At 41.3% G+C, this 22,418-nt stretch overlaps 3 protein-coding genes across 3 annotated transcripts; 2 read left to right on the top strand and 1 right to left on the bottom strand.

Annotated features, from left to right (window-relative positions):
• Positions 1-12,315: 12,315 nt before the first annotated feature.
• LOC133881034 (cation/H(+) antiporter 4-like) lies at positions 12,316-15,216 on the bottom strand. The gene is made up of 3 exons (XM_062319999.1): positions 15,073-15,216; positions 13,941-14,948; positions 12,316-13,419 (listed from the first exon to the last, which is right to left on the bottom strand). The coding sequence occupies exons 1-3, from the start codon at positions 15,214-15,216 to the stop codon at positions 12,316-12,318; spliced, it is 2,256 nt and encodes a 751-aa protein (XP_062175983.1).
• Positions 15,217-15,259: 43 nt separating this feature from the next.
• Positions 15,260-17,605, top strand: LOC133881035 (uncharacterized). Its single transcript, XM_062320000.1, has 3 exons — positions 15,260-15,335; positions 16,712-17,151; positions 17,321-17,605. The coding sequence occupies exons 1-3, from the start codon at positions 15,260-15,262 to the stop codon at positions 17,603-17,605; spliced, it is 801 nt and encodes a 266-aa protein (XP_062175984.1).
• A 990-nt stretch (positions 17,606-18,595) lies between these two features.
• Positions 18,596-19,554, top strand: LOC133882906 (uncharacterized). Its single transcript, XM_062322145.1, has one exon. The coding sequence runs from the start codon at positions 18,635-18,637 to the stop codon at positions 19,364-19,366; it is 732 nt and encodes a 243-aa protein (XP_062178129.1). The 5' UTR covers positions 18,596-18,634; the 3' UTR covers positions 19,367-19,554.
• The last annotated feature ends 2,864 nt before the right edge of the window (positions 19,555-22,418 follow it).

Consider the following 22,418-nt stretch of genomic DNA (forward strand, 5'->3'; position numbering starts at 1 on the left):
GTGTCGAAAAAGGAGACCAGAGGATGGCCCGAGAATGTTACAATACAAGTTTGAAGAAGCTCCCGGAAGCCTCGAGACTCGGAGAGAAGGAAAAAGATAAAGAAAAATAGCAATCACCGTTGGGGGAGCCGGTCGAGGAGCTGGAAGAATTCGAGCTCGGTGACTCGAAGAAGAAGGTCCGTATCGGCGCGCAGCTTCCCCCTGAAATGAAGGAAGCTCTGGTTGCATTCCTTAGAAAAAACAACGATGTATTCGCATGGAGCCACGAGGACATGCCGGGAATACCCACATCTGTAATAACCCACAAGCTAATGATGGATCCAAGTTATCGACCGGTTAAACAACGAAGAAGGACTTTTGCACCGGAACGGAACCAAGCCATTGCCGAAGAAGTACACAAACTGCTGCGGGCTGGGTTTATCCGAGAAGTAGACTACCCAGAGTGGTTGGCCAACGTGGTGTTAGTCAAAAAAGCCACCGGGAAGTGGAGAATGTGTGTTGACTTCACCGATCTCAACAAAGCGTGTCCCAAGGATAGTTTCCCGTTACCTCGGATCGATCTGCTGGTAGACTCTACATCCGGTCATGAACTTTTAACATTCATGGACGCCTTCTCAGGGTACAACCAAATTCACATGGATGAAGCCGACCAAGAAAAAACGTCGTTCATTACCGATAGAGGTCTCTACTGTTACAAAATGATGTCGTTCGGTCTAAAGAACGCCGGGGCTACATACCAGAGGCTCGTCAATAAAATGTTCCAAAATCAAATCGGACGAAACGTGGAAGTCTATGTTGACGACATGCTTGTCAAGAGCATACGAGCCGCCGGCCATATAGCCGACCTGGGGGAAACTTTCGAAACACTAAGGAGTCATAAGATGAAGCTCAACCCGGCCAAATGTGCTTTCGGCGTTTCCTCAGGAAAATTCTTGGGATTCATGGTTTCACAAAGAGGAATCGAGGCGAATCCCGAGAAGGTGAGTGCTGTCCTCAGCATGCAACCTCCCCGGACCACCAAGCAATTACAACAGCTGACCGGGAGAATAGCAGCCCTTAACCGGTTCATCTCCCGATCCACCGACAAATGTCTCCCATTCTTCAAGATTTTGAGAAAAGCCTTTGTATGGAGCAGTGAGTGCGAGGAAGCCTTCAAGAAGTTAAAAGAATATCTAACCAACCCGCCGCTGTTGAGCAGCCCCGAGGAAGGAGAAATCCTGTGTCTTTATCTCACAGTATCACCCTCGGCAGTCAGTTCAGCTTTGGTCCGAGAAGACTCAGGCATTCAAAAACCGGTTTATTTCACTAGTAAAGCACTCCATGGAGCCGAGGAGAGGTACCCTCGGATTGAAAAATTGGCCTTCGCCTTAATAATCTCGGCCCGGAGATTAAGGCCATATTTCCAAGCGCATGCTATACGAGTGTTAACCGAGCATCCGCTGAAGAAGATATTACAAAAACCGGATCTATCCGGGAGGCTGGTAAATTGGTCGATAGAACTGGGGCAGTTTGACATAGAGTTCCATCCTCGTACTTCTGTCAAGGGTCAGGCGCTAGCCGATTTCGTACTAGAATTTAGCAATACGCCCGAAAGCGAAGAGCTGCCCGAGAAGGAAACATGGGTAGCATATGTAGATGGTTCTTCGGCCAACCAGAAGAGCGGAGTCGGTGTCACTTTAGCAAGCCCGGATGGAGAAACTTTTCAATATGCAATCAAACTGGATTTTGTGACCACCAATAATGAAGCCGAGTATGAAGCACTTTTGTCCGGGCTCTCAATAGCTCGGGAAATGGGAGCAAAGAATGTGGAGATCAGAAGCGACTCTCAGGTGGTAGTCAGCCAGGTGCAGGGAACGGCCGAGGCACAAGGTGAAAAGATGATCCAATACCTCGAAAAGGTACGCAAATGCCAATCTAACTTCCACAGAACCGCCGTAACCAAAGTTCCTCGGGAAGAGAATGCCCGAGCCGATGCTCTTTCCAAAATGGGTTCCGGTACCGGGCCTGTCGTCAGAACATCCACACGGGGGGTGGTGACACAGACCAAGCCTTCAATCCTTCCACAACTCGACATGATGGAAATTGAAGAAGGATCAGACGAACCAGAATGGGCTACTGACGTCATTCAGTACCTCCGCAACGGTTCCCTACCCGAGGAAAAGCTGCGAGCTCGGAAGGTAAAAATACATTCAGCCCGGTACGTGCTTATCGGAGGTGTGCTCTATCGAAGAGGATATACTGAGCCACTCTTGAAGTGTCTTAAAAGTTCCGAGGCGGAATACATATTAAAGGAGATACACGAAGGAGTCTGCGGGAACCACTCTGGCTCTCGGATGTTGGCTCACAAAGCAATGAGAGCCGGATACTACTGGCCAACAATGAGCAAGGATTCAGTCGAAATCGTTCGAAAGTGCGACAAATGTCAGAGGTTCGCCCGGGTGATGAAGCAACCCCCTGAAAAACTAAGCCCAATCACGTCGCCATGGCCATTCGCAAAATGGGGGGTCGACATAGTCGGGCCTATGCCTCCGGGAAAAGGTGGCCGGAAATTCCTCCTTGTCGCGGTAGATTATTTCACTAAGTGGGCTGAAGCCGAGGCACTCGCCACCATCACTACCGCCAACGCAGTAAAATTTCTCTGGAATTCAATCATATGTCGATTCGGCATCCCACACGCTTTTGTCACCGACAATGGAAAACAGTTTGACTGTGGACCGTTTCGAAAATGGTGCGCCGAACTCTGTATCAGAAATTATTACTCAACCCCGATATATCCACCGGCGAACGGACAAGTAGAAGCTACGAACAAGACTCTTCTCGGAACACTAAAGAAGAAGCTCGGCAAAAAGAAAGGAGCTTGGGCGGAATACGTACCCGAGGTGCTTTGGGCCTACCGCACCACGACACGCACTCCCACCGGGGCTACTCCTTTCTCCTTAACTTACGGTTCCGAGGCAATTATTCCTGCTGAAATCGGATCACCCAGCTTCCGGGTATCACATTACAATCCGGGACTCAATGACGAAGGAATCAAGCTGAATCTGGATTTGCTACAGGAAAGAAGAGACGAAGCGCAGGTAACATGGGCTGCGTACCAAGACCGAGCCGCCCGTTACTTCAACAAAAAAGTAAGCCCCCGAAAGTTCCAACTCGGAGATTGGGTTTTGAGAAAAATGAGCCCGATCACCAAAGATCCAACCGAAGGAAAGCTCGGAGCAAAATGGGAAGGTCCGTACAGAGTCATACGATGCCATGACAAAGGGGCATATCATTTGATGGATGCAACCGGCAAAGAGTTACCGAGAGCCTGGAACGCCGAGCATTTAAAGAAGTATTTTATGTGAATTGCTTATCTTATGCTTACTATTCTTATCAAGTTGGCACCGACAATGTATATTTATTCTCAATTCAATTCGAAGCGTGGAATCTCAGTTCAAATCAAACCAGACCAGATCAAATCAAAGCGTTGCTCTCTCGGTTTGAAAATACAACCGACCCAGAGCACGCCCCGGACATTTCTCAATATTGACTCGGACAAATCATCAAGTTTGTCCGAAGTCATTAAGGAATGTCTCGGTTCGAATCAAACCAGACCAGATCAAATCAAAGCGTTGCTCTCTCGGTTTGAAAATACAACCGACCCAGAGCACGCCCCGGACATTTCTCAATATTGACTCGGACAAATCATCAAGTTTGTCCGAAGTCATTAAGGAATGTCTCGGTTCGAATCAAACCAGACCAGATCAAATACAACTCGGTAGTGTAAGCAAAACAAAAGTTTATATGAACAAATCAAAATATCAAAGTATAAAAATTAATTCTATATCATAAGCCAACCGGGTTACATTAGTTTTCATTGCAAAATACAACCGGCCCAAAAGAAGAACAAATATATTACATAAGTGGGCTCCCTGCCGAGTCCCCAGCATCGCCAGCCCCGGGTTCCTCGGTTTCTTCCCTACCGGGAGTACATTCTGAGACAGAGGGTCCCGAGGTTAAGTCATCTCGATAAGGATTGGGAGCATCATCAGTCCAGTCCTCCACATCCGGGAAAAATTCCACTCCCAGAGTTTGTAGCTCCTTGGTTGCTGTCTCGGGTAATTCAAGGAGCCCAGGAGTCACAGTCTCGGGGTCAACCGTGAATACTTCCGGGTGAAGAAGCATGGTCCTCAATCTCTCAAAACCCCAGTTGGATCCTCGGCCCCAGCTAAGACCTCGAAGCCAAGGAACAAGGGCGAGTTGTTTCTTGAAACGCCGGGACTTGGCCTTATAATGATGGGCCTTCTTCCGAAGTCTCTTACACCGAGCTCGAATTTCTTTCTGCCTCTCGGACATGGAGTGCTTATCGGCCACCAGCGAGTCCTTCTCTCGCTCCAAGTCTGTCACCCGGGAAGACAGCGCAGTCTTGGCTTCGTTAGCCTCGGTCAGATTGCTCAGTACTCTGTCGAGGGTTTTTTCACTTTCAAGTGATTGAGCATGAGATGTATCCGCCAGCTTCCGGGCTTGAGCCAAATCCAGGTCCCGAGCCTTGATTATCTGATCTTTGGTCTGAATATCTTGTTTCAAGGTCTCTATCTCGGACTCCAAGTCCGAGATGCGTGTCACCTCGAATTCCAGCTCTTGAACCCGGGACCGAAGCTCGGCTACCTTAGCCTCCAGAGCAGCTTGACTTCCTATAACACCCCGGTGGTCACGCCACAAGGCGACCGACCTCATAACGCACTGAAAAAACGCCAAGGATAGTTAAAAAAAAAAAAAAAAAAAAAAAAAAAGAAAAAAAAAAGAAAAAAAAAAAGGGGGTATTATGAAAATCACAAGGCTTGCCTGCAACTGGGTATGAAGCATCGCCTCCATAAGTCCTCCGGGGGACAAGGTCCCGGACATTGAGGAAGACCCCTCTAGGATTAAGCCCATTAATGTCTCCAAGGGGCAAGCTAGTAGGCCTTCCCTCAGAGAACCGATTAATGCTCCCTGTCGGGAAGTCTCGGCTTCCATAACTCCCGGAGAAGGATTTTGAGTCTCCGGTTGGTCCTCACAAGTCTCGGGTCCAGAGGACTCCGCCACTTCAACCCGGTCCAAACACTCTCTAGCCGGCACGGAAGAGTCTATCTCCCCGGTCTCAAGATGACCCTCCGATGCCACCACCACATGATCTCCAGATTCCGGCCCATTCTGGGGTTGGAAGAATGTTTCATGCTCCACCGGTAAGCGATCCTCGGAGGCTAGACCAACATCAGATTCCAAACGAGCTTCTATCCTCTCAGTCGGAGACCGACCCGAAGTCTCGGATCTTTCAATCGGTTCTTCCCGGGTAGTTGGCAAAGTGGGCAATACAAAACGCGGCCGACCAAAAAGAAGCTCGGCTTCAGTGGACCGCGTAAGAGCGTATTCTAAAGGATCCGAAGCAAATCGGGTCCTCTTCGGAGACTCGGGAGCCACTTCTTTCCCTTTGCGTTTGGATGCACTCCGAACCTCAGAAGCCTCTTGCTCTAACTCCTCAGGATCGTCCCCGATTTCTACTACCTCGGGCGCATCGACAACCACCGTTTCCCTACCAGACTCTTCCTCTGGATTTCCGACTTCAACAGTATTAATAACGGCCGATGAAGAGGTAGCCGGGATTATAGTCTCAGGAGCTCTAATCAAGTCACTCACGAGATCGGTCGCAGGGGCAGAAAAGTTTGAGGTAAGGCTATCCCGAGGTACAATCGCCGTCCTCGGAGCTTGGGTTGCCTTACTTATCGTCCTCGGAGGGAGGGTCGCCTTGCCAGTCTTCTTTGGTTTGACGACCCTCTTAGTCCCGGGAGCTACCTTCAACGCCTTCGGTTGTGGAGTGCCGGCCGCTCCACCCTCAAATTTCTTCAGCTTTTGTTTCCCTTTCCGATCATACCAAACCTTCTCGGTAGGAATCTGATACCCAAGAACTTTCCGCATATTTTCGTCGGTGACTATGTTGTCATAGTCTATCTTCCTATCGTTCCCCGGAGTCTGAGAAAACAACAGCATTGCGGCTACCCTTCTCTTTCCGGTCGCATTCAAGACCGGAGCTTCCCGCAGGTCAACCTGGATAGGATTCCAGACTCTTGATACTCTTTGGTCGGCCGGTAGGGGCGCTACCGACTCCCAATCTCCTGAGACACGAAAAAAATCTGACCTCCAACCCCGGTTGTTAGAATAACTTTGAGAAAGGTATATGAAGATAGGGTTGTTTCTAACAGTGAACTCAACAACCCCTTCCCTTTTATATGACGCCCGGTAGATGTTGAAGAACTCCGGAATTGTCATTCGAGCCCCCAACACCGTTTGCCACAGAATGAAAGAGGCGAAGAGGTATCTCCATGCGTTCGGTGTAAGCTGGCTTGGGGATACCCCAAGAAATAGAACCAACTCCCGGGCAATGTCCGGTAAAGGAAATCGCAGGCCAGCTAAAAGCATTTTCTCGTAAATAACGAGATCGCCCCCACGAATCTCCCGGGTAACAGGATTCTGGAAATGTAATAGAACCAAGGGAGGAATATCGTAATTATTCCGGAGGCGAAATTCATCACCGGTACCAACCTTTGAGACTCCTCGGAGGTCGAGAGGCACGAGGGGCATCTGACGTTCCCCTTGCTGGGGTATCACCTCGTCCTCGGATAATAATTCCTCTTCCTCAGACTCCGAGACGGCCACTGCTGGGGGTTCCCTTGCGTCGGACATGGTGCAGAAAAGACAAGATTAGGATGAACTTCCAAGAGAGAGACGCGAATTCAAAGGGAAAAGCTGAAGAAAAGTTCAAAACAAGAATGAGAGATACAAGGGGGGAAGGTTATTTATACTCCAATGCAACCGGGATTAGCCGGTCGCAAACAACCGGGAGACAGAAAGACACCACTGAATCTCATCCCTCCAAACCGGCAGTCGAACCGTCGCCGGTCACGCATCTGACAACCACAGTGCTCCTTGAAAGGCGAACCGACGTCAAATCAAATTTATGTGCCGCTGACACACGTCGACAGGAGTACAGCTTGACCGGTTGCAGTCCACCGGAAGATGAACGGTCTCGTCCAAGTTTCTTCTTTTAAAAACCGGAAGCCCAAAAGCCCCGGTGGTCTGTGTTAAATGAGACAAGACGCGCCTCGAAAAGTAAACCGGCGTCCAGTCATATTTGACACGCGGCTCACGGATTTCAAGGAAATTTTCAAAAGTTTGAAAATTTGGATTTACGAGGTGAAAGGAAAAAGCGGGAATTCCGTAAAAAGAAAATAGCGTGCGAAGGGTCTCGGGCGGATAAGGTATGAACAAGTCAAAGCAACCGGCAAAACAATACTTCCGAGACGGATACGGAGAAGGGTCATTGATCGCTCTCGGTATTATACACCCGATTCAAAACTCAAGATACATCACAGTAAAGGTCAATCAATTATTCCTAAATTCTCTCAAGTATAAAATTTACCTAAGAGAATTGGGGGGTAACTGTTGGGACAAATATGGATCTTCTCGGCTGTTGGGCCCAATCCGGGATGTAGGCCCAACACTGATCTACCCGACCGGGCCCAAATATTGGAAAAAGCATAACCTACCCAAGCCTATTGAGGCTTCTTGGGCCCAAGTCTGTTGCAACAGGCCTGAGTTGGCGATCCAAATGCTGGTTGGTATCCGCATCTGCAGGCGTCTCGGCAGTACCCGGAATTTAAGGGACACGACGCACGTCATGGAAGTCATGCGTCTCGGCAGTACCCGGAACCTAAGGGACACGATGCATGTCGTGGGACCCCACAATACCACCGAGATCTACGGAATCTGGAAAAGTTGTTTACAGGGAGCCACGTCTCCTCCAACCGCCTTGTGCACGAATTGTGAAGCTAATGGAACTGCTCTGTAACCTCTATAAATATGAGAACTGCTTCAGATGCTAAGGTACATGCTAATCGATCTCTTTGGCATTATTCTGCGCATTTATTCTCAGAACCATACACTTACTTAGGCATCGGAGCGGGGTTGTCATAACCCCCTGACGCAGCTTTATTTTTCAGGTGAACCAGATACAACCGGGAGCAACTTAGTCCAACGTCTGACCGACACGTCACCTACCGGAAACTGTCTCAACAGATGCCTTGTTGCAAACAAAGGAATGCACACTAGAACTTCAATCGATTATTCGAGGAAGACGAGGAGGTGAGCTTGCTAGGCGTTTAAAAAAAATTATAGCCCTATGCTTTAGTTTTTTCTAGAGTCTAAATTTAATTTCAATTTTTTCATGAGAAGGAAATAAAAAGTACAATTAAATGTAAACCCTTAGCAACTAGGCCAAATTCGATTAGAAAATACTTGACCTCTAGGAAGTTGGTGATCGAAGAAGGCAGAGGGCAAGGCCTTGGGAAATATGAAAGGGTACAAATAATAAATGCATGCACCTTCTGTCCCTCCAACACAAACGGTTAGACTATAACCTTGTTTAGCATCTTGAGAGAGGTGAAAGCCTTCACTGTCACCATGTTTGAGTCCTTGTTTTTAATCTCTGGACCAAAGGCATGCAGAATCAAATAATCCAAGCAAATGCACAGCAAAAGAGTATTTTGTGAGGAAGAAGAAAGACAAATAAAGGAATTTCCCAAGGTCAATGCAGCATTACTCACAGTTTTCCTCCAAAATCGAGGTAATTTGGACATTTCAAGTCTAATATTTGCACATGTAAATCACGAAAGGCATTTAGGAAAAAAAAAAAAAAAAAAAGGTCAGTCACGAAAGGCACTTTTCGTCTATTTTAATGCCAACATCAAATGGAGGAGCCAAATTGCAATGTAATGGTTGATTAAGTTTCTCTAAATTGGTAGTTAAGAGAAATTTGGGCATTTCAAGTACAAAATATGCACAGGTCTTGTGCTCTATTTTTTTTTTTATCCATTTTAACGTCAATAGCTAACAAATAGGCTCCTTTACGACAAAATTATAGTCTATGGAGGTCAAGTCACAAATGATAGTTCGGTAGTATCTTTACAAAAGAGGTGTCAATTTGAGGGAAGAAAATATATTTTCTCCTTAATATAACCTAGAAAACGTTACACATACCCCTCTCAAACTAAAATTCAATTTCAAATGTGCCCCCAAACTAAATGTAACGACCCACCCCAATAACACAATATTGTTCATTTTTTACTCTCCCAAACCAGACTTCTCAGAAGGTCACCCATCCTGATACTACTCTAGCAAAAGCACGCTTAACTGCGAAGTTCTCATATACTTATGGTCATCATAGCTTTAAAACGCGTTGTTTTAAGAATGGTGCATTTATGCATATAAGCGTATATCTATTCCCCGGCTACGTGAGACGTCACTCTAAAGGTTAGACAAAACACTTTGGTATAATTTGGATAAAAATTAGAGTTCAAAATGTTGTACTTAGTTCGAATTAGGAATTTGCCAGTTCGAAAGAGGTAGTTTCAAGTTAGACAAAATCGGGCATTCCATGTACCGTTCCAAGTGATGTTCAAACATAATACATTGCAAATCACACAATGCTTGTTGTTCCAAGCTTTGTGCTAAGTCAATTCGAACTGACAATGCTTAAGGGATACTGAAGTTTACCCGGTGCTTGTTCTAAGTCCATTTGAAAACGCAGTTTTTTGTGATTTGGTTTAAAATCGCACTTTTTGTCTACCAAATCACAATCTCAAACACACCCCAAGTTAGTTTGAACATGTCGTTAGAGAAATCCTTATTTTTAGTCAATAACCCTACTGCAATTCAAAATGCTTATTGATCAGTTCTAATGACGTCTTAAAAAACTGTAGAAAACTAAAATTTCGATTGGAGACCAAATTTCTCAAGTCTATAAGCCATAGAGCTTTGTGCTAAGAGAGGTTTCATTGATCCTAGAGCATTCATGCTTCTCCTTCTTAGAGTTAGTTTTATAAAGGGCTAAACACATTTTTTCCCTGAATTTTGACAACTTTATTTTTTTTGTCCCAGAGTTTCAATTCGCAAATGTTGACGCGTGACGGATTATTAGTTTTTGAACCGAAAACTTAACTGAGGTACCAATTTGGTCTTTTTCCCAAAATTGAGGTACTATCTGTGATGGGAATTGAAACTCAGGGACAAAAAAATAAACTGGTCAAAATTCAGGAACCAAAGGTGTATTTAACCCTTTTATTAATCACAAAAACCATTTATCTTTACAAAAAGCCTTCAGCCTATCAAAGTTCCAATAAATGAGATCAAGTAGAAGAATTGTCCTAAGGTTCTAGAAGAACTACTACGATAGTAGGCAAGTATATTTAACCAACAGACTTGGAATTAAATAACACAACAAAGATTCTAACTGTAATGCCTCAAATTTGATATATAAAGTGTAACTAAATAATTACACTTAAAGATAGTAATTGTAGCACATATAATTACAAACCAAACTGACTAGAATACCAACAAAAATATAAAAGTTATTCTCCGACTATTATCATAATGGACTAAAATATAGTAGTCTACAAAAACAAAGGCAAGCTAGTCTCACACACAACTAACAGGATCCACCTAAGAGTCTGGGTAATCTTGATACTCCTCTATCTTATACTTGTATTAATAAATAATACAAAAATACCTAAGTGAGTTCGTTGTTTTCAATAATATAATGAATGCTGATTTATTTATGAAATGCAACACAATGTATATGACTTTATAATCACATATATATGCAATTATAGCCCAAGCTAATCATAGTCATAGATTGAATATAGATATAATCAATAAAACAGTAATATGATAGTTTTATATGCAATGTTTTAATTTAATGTTGTTTACTCTCCACTCATGAAGGAACCAACGGTCCGGATTAATGTGTTGCTAGCAGCCATCTCTCCCCCTGCTGTGTACCAATTTTCTCACTTAATAATTTACTTGTTTGTTGCTGGCCGGAAGCCAAAGGTCCCAACTGACTGAGAACCAAAGGTCTCAGCCATTTTATTTATTTAGTGTCACAGAAGCCAAAGGTTCCACTGGTAGCCTTCTCTCCTCCTGTTGCATACCAGCTTTATTATTAATCAGTTTAGTTAAAATTAAATTTGAGTTAAAGTAAAATATACAATTAACCCACGGTTAAGTTTTATCTTAGTTAGATTATCCTGAGTTAATCTTTAATAAATATCTAGATATTATTATTCATAGGTATTCTCAAATCAGGTCTTTCTCATTTAATATCTCACTAGGGTATAATTTCAAAACGGGATATTATTATTCATAGGTATTCTCAAATCAAGTCTTTCTCATTTAATATCTCACCAAGGTATAATTTTAAACCCGTTTTGAGTCTAGTTCGTTGCATAATTAATGTTAATTTCTTAATAATATTATTACACTGCTAATATTATTATACCCAATAATATTATGCCAAATAATATTTATACACATCAATTAATATTATCATATTAATATTATAATAACAGCAATCGAACTAGTAATATTATTATACTAACAATATTATTCTAATTTAACTATTGAATATTTGAGTCTATCTATTTAATTATTCAGTGATATTATTAGAGTCTAATAATAGCCCTTTTTATCAATGTATATTTATTTTCATAAATATCGGAGTCATTTAAATTCTAATTTAAGACGTCCAATTCTGAGGGTTTAAAATTTGGGGCGCCACACTTGTCTAGTACAAGGGTGTGTAAATCGCAAAGGTTTTGTAAGTATAAACATCTTGTAATTTCTCATTTTTCTATAGTAGATTGATTTCCTAGATTTGGGTACCCCGGAGTGGTTTTACCTTTGAACAGTTTTTCAAAAGGTCTCTACTTCATCACCAAATATTTACGTTGATTGATTTACAGCTTTATTAATTTTTTGTGATTGTTTGTGTGGTGCTTAAATTTTTAAACTCTGCATTATTTTGTAAACATCTATTCAATCCCCCCTCTAGGCGTTGTCAAAGTCATTTATATATATAATGTTATTATATTTTAGTTCAACCCCAATAATGAATTATAATGTTACTATATTATTTTAGTTCAACCCCAATAATGAATTCATGGCTTAGTCATTGTGCAAAAAAAAAAAACTTGGTATAATTCACAAAACACTATGATCCATATTTTCTTATTTAGAAGTTGATAATAATATATATAGAAGCTACACAATCTAAATAAAGTCCAAATTTCGCCCAAGCCCATTATTGATCTCAACCCTCTCATATGACAAGCTAAAAGACCTAACAACAAACAATCTATTTCATCCGCCTGAAATTTTATTCTTACACCATGAGAAGATGAGTGGATTTAGTTTCGCATTAAGGATAAGAGCTCTACCAATTAACCTCCCCAGTCAAGGGCCGGGTCATCTATTTTGTTGTTGTTGCACCACAAAAACAGAAGTTCTGCTGTTAAGATCTGACGAGGCGAGCAAGTCTCCGATAACTCCCAACTCTTGAAATTCACTCCATTCTGCAAGCCCTGATGTCTGCAGAGACTCTACGTTATATCGTCTACCAACGATAATAAGGTCGTATTCATTCACCATACACCGAACCATCAATGCCGTCTGAGGCCCATCTTTCACCGTCACCTCAAGGTATATCACATATTCATCACCAATATTGTTAAGTTTAGCATCCTTCAGTACCTCAGAGTCAAGCATTTCGTCCCAATAGGTATTACCTTCATTGTAAGTGGCAACAAAGTGGATCACAGTCAGGGCAATTTTCGAGTGATTGGCCATGCGTTTGGCAAAACTTAGTGCCTCTCGATCGTCATCACCTCCAAAGAAGATCATGGCAACAGAATAGGATGACTCTGATGAAACCATTGAGCTGCCTAAATGACCACGGTCAATCAAGATGCCAACGGAGCAGGGGGCTAGTTCAAGCACACTACAATTTAAGGTCCTCATGGTATTGTCCTCTAATTCAACGGAACCGTCAATGGACCATTTTCGGTGGAACGGTAGTACTATGAGGGATGTGAGTTTGTCCAATCCAAGGATGCATATGTCGTCGTGCATGGACTTCAATGGAGAGATTGCTGTGAAGAAGTCTACTGATACAGCACCCTCATTGTCTTGTTCAAAGTGATCGAAGGAGTGAATAATGTTCTCTGAATAGGAACTATTGGACATAGTCTTTATCTGCATTTGGTGGGAAATAAAAATAGGAGAGGCCCGACCAATTAATTCGATAAGGTGAAGCACATAAATAGCAAGAGGCCTTTCTCTAGATGGGCACGAGATTTCAAGTAGTTTGGTTATAGCAACAACGTTATCTTGCCTGTAAATGCATGTTAGGATTCGAAGCTCTGCATTGCTTGCGCAATGCATAATATCCTTTTTTTGGTAACCGGCGTATTGCCTTGAAGGATGGTACAGGAACTTCACTAGGAGTGGCATGAAAATTGCAGTAAATAGAATGAAAACACATAACAAAGCGAACGCCTGATCTGTTATAATCTGCACATAAATAAATATATGAATGGAGAAAACCATCAGGTGACCTTGTTCAAGAAAACAAGGTTTTTCACTACTAAAGATTATATGTTAGAAAATATATTTTGCAATATAATATGATGTGTCCAGAAGATCAATATTTTCTTTCGTTCTTAATTCTAGGACTTATGCTTAAAATTCTCCTCTAATCATGAAATATCAACTCATCAAATTGGCAAAAAAAAAAAAAAAAAAGATAATTTACTATAATGCTTTGTTCATTTTCTTTACATCTACATGTTGAGTTTTCTTTAGGGCAAGTATTGTATGCAGGAAATTAAGGAATGAGAAAAGAAAGAAACATAAATAAATGTAATAAAAAAAATTAAAAAATTGCATCTATGTCATCTAGAATGTCTAGAATGACATAGATGTAATTTTTTTTATTATATTTATGTCATTTTAGATAGACAGCAGAAGAACACTAAAAGTAGAAGGAACTCTAATATTCCTAAAAAAAAAAATAGGAGAGAAGAGATGGTCACCTTGTTATCTATGAGGTACGTGTAGGCAAAAAGTTGGAATACACCTTTGCAAGACAATAATAGAGAAAGTGCGAGAGCATCATTTAAGGGCATTTTGGAGTACAAGGGAGGAACCAAACAGGCCACCATTTTGGCAACAAAAGTCGAAGCAATGAGGATTCCGTTGATTTTCATGAAACTGTTATCGAATTTGATTAAACTCAGATTTGTCTTCATCCCACAAATAGCCACGAAGAGTGGCAGAAACACGTCCGAAATGATGCAGTTGAACTTGTTGACAATGGCAGATCCTAAAGGCGGTCCATCTGGTACTGCCAAACCGAATAAGAAAGGTCCAAAGAAGAAAGTCTGACCAAAAAAATGAGAAAGCAACCCGGAGCCAAGCACCATTAGCATGATGGCATGAATGTATATGTCTTTGACAGGCCTGCCTTTTGGTGTCTGCCTGATTACCCAAAACATTGCTGGTCGAATTACATATACAAGGACAATAAGATAGGCGATGATTGCTCCTACATCTATGGCGGCAGTAATACTACCTTGCTCCAGCTTAGTTCTAGTATTGATGGCAACGAGGATTGAAAACAGGTTTAACGCGTCGCTTACCATTGCTGCAGATAGGGCTAATCGACCCAGTTGGGAATTTAGGATGTTGAGGTCCTCAAGAAGGCAAACAAGGACCGGAAATGGACTTGCAGAATGTATTGTTGTCATAGATGGAAGTGACTCTGCTTCTTCTTTACTTAGCGACCACAATCTTCCAAGTACCGCTTGGATTGACAGGCCAATTAGCAAAGGCGACAATGTGCATACAACACCGACAAATAAGGCGTTTTTTCCGGTTCTTTTTATCATTCCTAAATCCATTTTCACCGCACTCACATAAGAAAAGAGCACATAGCTGAAGACAGACAGTAGACCTATTGTTTCTTGACCGTCTATCGAGAACAGAACATTGCTGACTATTCTGAAGCGTCCTAGAAAAGACGGACCAAGGATTATGCCAACCTGGTTCACATAAAATCATACGTACAATTGCTTAGTTACAACTCAACAATCTTATCAGATACTGTAAAATTCATGTGCAAATAAGGAAAACAGAGAGGGAGAGGAAGTGGAAGAGAGCACTTACAAGAAGTTGTGTGGTGAACTTGGGAACTCCATAACGCTTAAGAACGTAATGGGAGACTTGGGTGAGGGTGAAAATTAGAATCATTTGCAACTCAAGCAGCGGCACCGCAAACGGTATATTCTGTAAATGAATGTAGTTCCACATGCCTTGTGAATTGATCCGGGGGGGTAATAGAAAACATTCGATTATGGAGATCGTGCGGTCTTCATTAACAAATGAGATTGAACCGTTGACAGACACAGCCTTTCCTGCCATTCCTCTTGGTTCTTTCAAACAAACAAACCAACCAACGAACCAACAAAAACCAGGCAATTAAGTTGGCGTCTTTTCTTCTTCTGTAAAATGTTGTCCTCTAATGCCTGAACTTATATATATAGCCGTTAAATTGGTTAATCTTCTAGAAAATGATCGACTTCCATATCGTTTTACGGCTGTATTATGGGATTAATTCAACTTCTAATAATGGGTTTCGCTTAGTATACATATTCAGATAAGATGATGACTTCTCCGTTTCAACGAAATTCTAGGCAACGGTATTGAAGATGGTCATACATTCCCGATGTTTATCTTTCTGGAAGGTCAATGCTTTTCATCTACAACTATTTTAAGGATAAGGATACCTGCCTGGGCTGCCCCGATTGTAGGGTTCGTCTGTTCAAGACACGTGAAAAATACAGTTAAGAGGGCTTTTCTGGCCGTGAGTATAAGACTCACCTTTAGAAGTCACCCACATGGCTCGATCCTCTGCTTCAAGAACCCACCTTGTAAAGCTGACTTTGATTATAAAAAAGAAAACACATTTACAGGGACTGTTGAAAGCTTTAATTGGTTTTATAGATGTTGCTGAGCTTTACTTTGCTGATTCTGTTCTGCATTAGAATGGCACCTCTTTGGGTGGGCGCTAGAGGACTACATTTTGCAAATGCGAATCTTTTTCCTACTTTCAATATTAATATTTTGATTTTTGTGTATGCAAGAACAATGTTGCCTCATAGGTAGGCACGCCAAGCTGGATGGATGCCTATTGCCACCAATCTTGTATCAGTAAAGATGCTTAATTGTGATATGGGAATGAAGTGTTGTTGATAATGAGTTCGAGACTTGGTGATCTGGGGACATTCCACAAACATTGTTGACATGGTGGTTATAATCAAATTGAAACCTTGATTTTTCAAGAAGATGAGATTCTTCTTGTCCCCCTCACCTCAAAATATTTAAGGAGCAGATGCGAGGGAAGGCAGATTTGTTTTTTCCATTAGGCTTCTCTTTTCTGAGAAATAAAAAATGGCTTCCTCTGCTTCAAACCCAAAAACCTCTGTTATGGCTTTTCTGGTATGGCATGGAAATTGTAGCAAAGCAAGAGAAATTATGGAGGAATTAGGGAAGAAGATGAAGATCGAAATGGATAATAACAATAACTAGGGGCACTTAGAGAGGCCCAATCTCTCTAAGGCACTTCAAGAGGCCTAGGCTCTCCAAAAAAGGATTCTCATCAATATTCATTTTCATATCTTTTCATTACATATTTGGTTCCTTTTTATAGACTCTAAATAACTAACCAAAGCATCATCTAGAAGCATGTTCTAACTAATTCTTCCTAACTAATTCACCTATTAACCCTTATATTATATCTTCCTAGAATACCCCTATATTATATCCCTTACAACCTCTTACCATGCTCGCTCTAACAGCTTGCCTTCCAGACCACACCCTCTCATTCCACTAGTCCAAGAACATTTATGTAGATTCAAGGCTTCTGAAGCTACCTCTTCATCATCATCATTTAGCCGCAACATAACTGGCCTTCAAGATTTGCATGATTGTATCGAAGAATTGCTTCTGCTACCATATACTCAACAATCTCTTGCCCAAAAGCAGCATGAGAGATGCATCAACGAGCTTTTAGACGGATCTCTTCAGCTCTTGGATTTGTCTAATACGGCTAAGGATGCCCTGTTGCAAACAAAGGAATGCATACAAGAACTTCAATCGATTATGCGAAGAAGACGGGGATGTGAACTTGCTCTTGCAAGTGAGGTTAGGAAATACTTGACCTCCAAGAAAGTGATGAAGAAGGCAGTGAGCAAAGCCTTGAAGAAGAACTTGAAGGGTATGAAAAATAAATACCTTCTGCCCACCCAACGCAGAAAATGAGAGTACTATAGCCTTGTTTAGCATCTTGAGAGAGGTGGAAACATTCACTGTCACTGTGTTTGAATCTTTGTTGTTCTTTACTTCTGCACCGAAGACACAATCAAAGCCAAGTGGATGGTCGTTGGTGTCCAAGATAATGAACAGCAAAAGAGTAGCTTGTGAGGAAGAAGCGACAGAAGCAAACGAATTCACCAAGGTGGATGGAGCATTACTCTCAGTTCTCATGACAAGAAAATTTGATGACAAGCATGTTGAGAATGTGCAAATTCAGCTCAAAGAATTGGAGATGTCCATGCAAGATCTTGAAGGAGGACTTGAGTGCCTGTTTAGGCGTTTAATCAAAAACAGAGTTTCTCTTCTCAACATCCTTTACCATTAGCTGAGAACATTATGATGCAGTCTCATGGCATCTTTTTTTTTCCTTTTGGCAGGAAAAGGGTTAGGATTTAGCTGTTGATCCTTGTAAATGAATGAGATATACATGTAATTTTCTCAAATACAAAATTAATGTAGACTTTCTACACAGTTTTGCACAACCATATGCTTCTTTCCATGGCATTCATATCTAGAGCCAGAATACTAGATACTCAATTGTGTGATCACCCAAGTTCATTCTTGTTTTCGTACAGTAAGCTGCCTTTTCACTTTTTCCAGTTTGCCTCACCGTGCATGAAATCACTAATGAAAAATAAAAAAAAAATATGATTGAATGATATCAAATTATTGGTAATCTACAATTAGTTAACCTTCGTTGATGTGGAAAAAAAAAGTAAGTTAAGGTCATAAAATAAACTGTTAAGAGGAGTTTTTTTGTGTCAACTCATTTTAGGCCACATGAGCCCTTCATGCAATTTAAATCATCAAATCTGTTAGGTTGACAGTATGTTAGGGTGCGTTGAATGTATCCTATTCATTGTGATGAGGAGACACTGCATATACATTGCTGACATGAGTTTTCAAGAAGATGAGTTTTCATGTTTGGCCACATGAAACAATATTTTTTCTTTCTTTCGGGAACATAATGCAAATATTTTATTTGTTTACGTGCGTGTGTATATACACAAGAGCAATGTAGCCCTCAAAAGGAGGCAGGCCAAGCTGGACAGAATGGCTATTGCCACCTTCTTGTATCAGTAAAGATGGTTCATGCGTTGAATCTGTCACAATCATTGTGCAATATGTTATATTGCATTACCTGCAAAGACACTTGGCGGCAATAAAGAAATGAAAAATTATTGATAACGAGCTGGGAAAATGGTGATGGGGGAGACATTGCTGCCATGAGTTTTCAATTTGATGAGATTCCTCTTGTCTATGTCACCCTTAAATATATATAATGAGCAGAAGGAAGGCAGATTGCCGTCACACATTGAAAAGATAGGCCTTCTCTTTTCTTGAGAAAGGAAAAATGGCTTCCTCGGCTTCAAACCCAAGAACCTCTTACCATGCCCGCTCTAACAGCTTGCCTTCTACACCGCACCCTCTCATTTCACTAGTCAATGAACATTTATGCAGATTGAGGGCTTCTGAAGCTGCCACTTCATCATCATCGGTAAGCCGCAACATATTCGGTCTTCAAGATTTGCATGATTGTGTGGATAAGCTGCTTCTGTTGCCTCACACTCAACAATCTTTAGCCCAACAGCAGCATGAGAACACACTCAACCAGCTGTCCGATGGCTCTCTTCAGCTCTTGGGTTTGTGCAATACTGCTAAGGATGCCCTGCTGCAAACAAAGGAATGCATACAAGAACTTCAATCAATTATGCGAAGAAGACGGGGATGTGAACTTGCTTTTGCAAGTGAGGTTAGGAAATACTTGACCTCCAGGAAAGTGATGATGAAGGCAGTAAGCACAGCCTTGAAGAACTTGAAGGGTATGAAAAATAAAAGCACTTTCTGCCCACCCAACACAGAAAATGAGACTACAGCCTTGTTTAGCATCTTGAGAGAGGTGGAAACATTCACTGTCGCTGTGTTTGAATCTTTGTTGTCCTTCATCTCTGAACTGAAGACACAATCAAAGCCAAGTGGATGGTCTCTGGTTTCCAAGCTAATCCACAGCAAAAGAGTAGCTTGTGAGGAAGAAGAAACACATTCAAACGAATTCGCCAAGGTTGATGCAGCAATGCAGCATTAAAAGGAAAATATGATGATAAGCATGTTGAGAATGTGGAAAATCAGCTTGAAAAAATGGAGATGTGCATACAAGATTTTGAACATGGACTTGACTGCTTCTATAGGCGTTTGATTAAAACCAGAGTTTCTCTTCTCAACATCCTGAACTAGCTTGTAGAGACTAGCTACCTCTCCATACTTGTACATGAAAGAAATATACACCTTATGTCTCTTAATACAAAATATTCTTGTCTTTTTTGCACAAATTAATTGTCCCCCTCATATTACTCCTTTTCACTTGAAAATGAAATCAATATTCCATGCATAAAATCACTACCGGGAAAAAATAAATAAATAAATAAGCAAAAGAAAGAAGCATCCATGTTAGCAATCGTTGAACCCAAAAGAATGATATGTTTTAATAATCATGAAAATTAGCTGTGTCAACTCATTAGTGAAATAAACACAGTTTTAAATTCAAGTTTTGAGCAATTTTAGGTAACATCAAAGCTGTCAAGATTCGATTTGTCTTTAACGTGTGTTGTCATCTCAAACTGAAACACGTTAGTAAAAAGTAACACACACAAGCCGACAGTTTTAAAGAGTACAAAAACTAGGTTTGAGGTTTTAGCCGCATCAGCCCTTCACCGCTCCCCTAACTCCAAACAACCCCTGATTTTGCAAAGCTCTTCCCTTTCCAATCTTCACCGTCGTTCCTTCATCGATCAACAATACCCCATGGAAAAATGCATCCCCAAAAGAAGAAAAGAGGGCAGCCCCCCAACAAAATGAAGAAGGAAATACTCCATGAAACAAAACATCTCAAAAAAAGACCAAAAAAAGGTACTCCGTGGACCGACACCTCGGCCGGTATCCAAGAGTAGATCATGTATCTCATCGTCATCGTGATGCTAGGATTTTCTCTCATTTTTCTTACATCTTTTTCTGCGTGTCTTTCTTGGATACAAAGTTTCTGGAAGGAGAGATAGATCATGTATATCGGTGGTCGTCTTTAAAGTGGTATTCCATCAATATTCATGTGGCCGGTCCTGGCACGGTCTACCCAAAACGGCTCATTCCTTTTTGGAAATGATTAATTCCCTTGTCTGGTGCCTTCGCAACCCTAGGCTCTCACATCTACTGTTTGGGTGGGAGGAACGCTGCTCATGAGCCGCTTTGCGACATGTACAAATTACAAGTTACATCCCATGCCACGAAGGAATGGGTCCATGTTTCTCCCAGGATGATTTCTGGGAGACATTACGCATCCGCTTCGGTTCTCGGTAGTATGATATATGTTCATAATCATCTCCCATGTGATCATACCGATCCTCATTGGTGTGAGGTTTTTGATCATCTCAATAGAAAATGGGAAGCTTTACCTAATCCTCCAGCTTATCTTCAGGAGGGTTTAGTCATTTATGCAGCTCTTGATAATCCTGTCGACAGACACCTCTTTTGCTATATTCTAAGAGTATAACATGCAGCATAGATCTTGGAAAGAGCTTGCGCCTGCCAGGCGCTATCTCCACCCTATGTGTAATTTTTATAGGCTAGAAAGGCCAGTGTAGGAAATACATTATACTAGATCGAACGTAAACATAATTGTTGAGTTTTAAATTACTCGCAAGCGCACGAATCATTTGCAATATAGTGTGTCTGCAAGTGCAAGGTCGAATCCATAGAGAATTGCGTTGCGAAAATTAATCTCTATTTAAACTAATCATATTTTAACCTAGTTCCAAATTTATGGTTTTTTAACAAAAAAAAAAACATAACCTAAATAAATAAAAAAGATAGGGTTCTAAGGTTCAAGAATCCACACCCACCAAATCATAGTAACATATTCTCATGTTCATCAATACTCATTTGAAGTTCTCACCATACAAATCTTATATTTATTCTACTTTGCTTCAAAAATCGTTTAACTCATTCAATAAATTCGTTCTTTGCACAAATTACAAAAGATGCCCGGTTTTTCACCAAATCATCAAATATATCCATTGAACAAAATACAATAAATACCCAATGTTTGGATAAATAAAAACTAACCAAACAATTAAATAAGACAACCTCAAATCATAACATGTATCCGGAAATCACAATAGATACCTAAGAATCATCTCAATAATGGAATGGAAGTATAACAATTAGAAATCAAAAGCCCATAAAATCAAATAACATAAACTAGCATGAAAACATTGTTGCTCTTCAATAGTGAGGCTTCATCATCAACCTTAGTTAAGATTTTAGCATCTCATGGCAAAAGAAAGCATAAAAAAACTACAAAAATTCATTAAAAATCAAAGAAACTTACAAAATATGAGAGTTCGAAGTGAAAATCACTCAAGGAACCCTAAAAACTAGTGAAAACGGCGCCCTTGGCGCACTGCCAAGCGTTTTGGGTAGTCTCCCCTGAAAATGAGAAAAGAGTGGTATTTATAGACAAAAATTAGATCTTCAGCATGCAGGTGACAAGTGTGCGCTCAAGTGCAGGTTAGGTTGCGCTCGAGCGGTTTGTCGCTTGATTGGAATTAAAGTCGATCGAGCGACTTTTGCTGTTTGATTTTCATCCTCTCCCCATTTCTCTGCAATTACACATGAAAAACTTCATTTTTCTCTCAATGACCTGCAAAATACTAAAATACTAAAACTAGCCAAAAACATTAGAAAATAACAAAACTAAGAGTTTAACAAATACAAATTAAGGAGTCCAAATATACAATATTTATAACTCATCAATAATAAAATCATATTGATTGCCTACGATTTGGATTTGGATGTGCGGCTACAAGGGCCTGTTCAAGGTCTTGAATGTGCTTGTATCCCATATTGTGAATTCAGTGGAGGACCAGAACTTCCAAGATTGCTCCATCTGAAGAAGAAGAAGAGGTTCTGCATGTTAAAATGTACGGTTGCTGATGATCTTCCCTATATGATAATTGATGTTTCTCGTATGCGCGATAAGACTTTAGGTACACTACAAAAATCGCTGCAGTTTGACACGTGTCTACAGTACCCGTTACTGTAGACACGCGTCAAATTTGACACGTGTCACAAGTGACACGTGTCAA

Source organism: Alnus glutinosa, chromosome 11 (assembly GCF_958979055.1).
Source record: "Alnus glutinosa chromosome 11, dhAlnGlut1.1, whole genome shotgun sequence".
Taxonomy (NCBI): Eukaryota; Viridiplantae; Streptophyta; class Magnoliopsida; order Fagales; family Betulaceae; genus Alnus; species Alnus glutinosa.

Coding starts and splice junctions, on each gene's coding strand:
- LOC133881034 (XM_062319999.1), bottom strand. CDS start 15,216: ATGTGGAACTACATTCATTTACAGAATATACCGTTTGCGGTGCCGCTG. Junction 14,949..15,072: donor AGTTCACCACACAACTTCTT/GTAAGTGCTCTC, acceptor TATGTGAACCAG/GTTGGCATAATCCTTGGTCC. Junction 13,420..13,940: donor CGTACCTCATAGATAACAAG/GTGACCATCTCT, acceptor ATTTATGTGCAG/ATTATAACAGATCAGGCGTT.
- LOC133881035 (XM_062320000.1), top strand. CDS start 15,260: ATGGAGATCGTGCGGTCTTCATTAACAAATGAGATTGAACCGTTGACA. Junction 15,336..16,711: donor CTTTCCTGCCATTCCTCTTG/GTTCTTTCAAAC, acceptor ATATCTTCCTAG/AATACCCCTATATTATATCC. Junction 17,152..17,320: donor AGAAAGTGATGAAGAAGGCA/GTGAGCAAAGCC, acceptor TCTGCACCGAAG/ACACAATCAAAGCCAAGTGG.
- LOC133882906 (XM_062322145.1), top strand. CDS start 18,635: ATGGCTTCCTCGGCTTCAAACCCAAGAACCTCTTACCATGCCCGCTCT.